This window comes from Malurus melanocephalus, unplaced genomic scaffold (assembly GCF_030028575.1).
Source record: "Malurus melanocephalus ecotype Western Australia unplaced genomic scaffold, MMel_1.1 scaffold_386, whole genome shotgun sequence".
In the NCBI taxonomy this organism is placed as follows: domain Eukaryota; kingdom Metazoa; phylum Chordata; class Aves; order Passeriformes; family Maluridae; genus Malurus; species Malurus melanocephalus.
The window spans coordinates 52,878-54,796 of record NW_026623618.1 but is presented as its reverse complement, the minus strand read 5'-3'; the positions used below and the strand labels follow the sequence as shown (position 1 = coordinate 54,796).

General features: G+C 56.3%; 1 protein-coding gene across 1 annotated transcript in view; it reads left to right on the top strand.

Annotated features, from left to right (window-relative positions):
* Window positions 1-457: 457 nt before the first annotated feature.
* HADH (hydroxyacyl-CoA dehydrogenase) overlaps window positions 458-1,919 on the top strand; it is a 16,469-nt gene continuing 15,007 nt past the window's right edge. The window contains exon 1 of the mRNA XM_057379084.1: window positions 458-644. Within this exon, the coding sequence (XP_057235067.1) occupies window positions 516-644 (129 nt within the window). The 5' untranslated portion in view covers window positions 458-515. The remainder of the gene's footprint in view (window positions 645-1,919) is intronic.

The window sequence follows — 1,919 nt, the reverse complement described above, 5'->3', positions numbered from 1 at the left end:
ACTGTATCAGGAGAGGTTTGGTTGAACTCTTGACAGAAAGGGTAATTTAACATTGGAATGGGCCACCCAGGGAGGTGGGGGTTTCACCGTTTCCTGGAGGTGTTTAAGGAGATTGGATGTGGCACTTGGTGCCATGGTCTGGTTGACACSGTGGTGTTCGGTCATGGGTTGGACTCCATGGTCTCAGAGGTCTTTTCCAACCTCATTGATTCTGCGATTGTGAGCTTGAGCAGCAGTAGCAGTAAGGTGAGCTCTGAGGGCAGCGCGGTGACCTCTGCGGCAAAGGGCGGCCATCAGCACCAGCCGGGGCTAGCGGGAGCTCCGGTCGTGCTGACCTTGGCCTTGCTGCTTGACTCTTGAGGAATCAGAAGTAGCGAAGGTGGAAGACCCAACGCGCCTCTCCCCTCGGCGGGCMGCCGGGACCAGCCACCACCCTCCGGGGCGGAGCGCGGCCCTCGCYCCGCCCGTCCCGGCCCGTCCTGTCCCGGCCCCGCCGYTCKCTCCGCGCCTTCGCCATGGCCTTCGCCACCCGCCACTTCGTGCGCGCCGCCTCCTCCAGCGCCGCCACGGCGGCCGCCAAGAAGCTGCTCATCAAGCATGTCACGGTCATCGGCGGCGGCCTCATGGGCGCCGGCATCGCCCAGGTGAGCGCGGTGCGGTGGCCCGGCCGCGGGGCGGGGGACGCGGAGGCGCCATGGCGGCCGCGGGGCGGCGGGGCCCGGCCAGTGCTCGGGGCCGCGGGGGGAGCCCTGCGGGCAGCGCGGGCCCTKCCCGGGCTGCTGCTCCTGCCCTCCCTGCGCGTCCTGCGCTCCGCCTGGGCTCTTCTCTCGGAGCTCCGCCTGGGCTCTTCTCTCGGAGCTCCGCCTGGGCTCTTCTCTCGGAGCTCCGCCTGGGCTCTTCTCTCGGAGCTCCGCCTGGGCTCTTCCCTCGCAGCTGAGCCCGGCCCCGGAGCGGCGCTCCGCGCTGTCCCCGGACGGGAAAGGGCGAGCCAAAGGGAGGACGAGCGGTCCGCCGGCGGACCAGCATTAATAAAACCCACGGCAAAACAAACTAACCCTCCCAYCGCTTCTCTGAACGTGTTATAGTTCGTGTTCAACCTCCTCCGCTCTGTGCCTTTCCAGGCTGTGTGTATGTGTGAGGCAGTGGCAGCGCTGCCAGAGTGCAGCGGGTTTGGGTCTGACTGCTGCCGAGGGGGCACAGAGTATTGCTGCTCCGCTGCGCTCTGCTTGATCAACTTCCACACTTCTCCTCTTGCTAATCAGCTTCAGGTCAGACCGGTCAGCGCGAAGAACCAAGGCTGATTGTTTAAATTGTTTAAGGTGGTTCTYAAGACAATGCGTGGCTAATTGTAAACCGACAGTATTTAATAATATATGGGAAATGTTGCTCCCAGTAAGAAACTTCTTCCAACTTGCCAAAGGAGCAGATCAAGTGTCTTTTTTGACATTTTATCAGTAGAGTGCAGCAGTTAAAATGAGCATTTAGSTCTCAGTCATCTGCAGAATTATGAAGTGGTTAATATTTAAATAGGACTTATTTTCCCAGACTTTAATCTCAAGCCTTTGGCTTTCAAGTTCACCTTTAACTTGATAGCTTTCAGATGTGAAACCAAACAGTCCTGGAAGTGAATTAAAATTTAGGTACTTAGTTAATTCAGAGAAAGAGCCAACTGCTACTCAGGATACCAGGTTATTTCACAGAYTTGACGAAGAGCAAGGGGAGTAGGCAAACATCCCCAAGTGGGATATGACAGTGAGGCCAGCTGGAGATCATGAATAGCAGTTCTCCATTTCATTGATTTGATAGCTTTGCTTCTCAGAAACGAAGATTTCCTAGTTTCCTGGCAAATGTCTAGAAGGAGGAATACAGAGGCTATATTTTTTACCTTTTTTTTTTTTTTTTTTTTTTTTTTTTTTTTT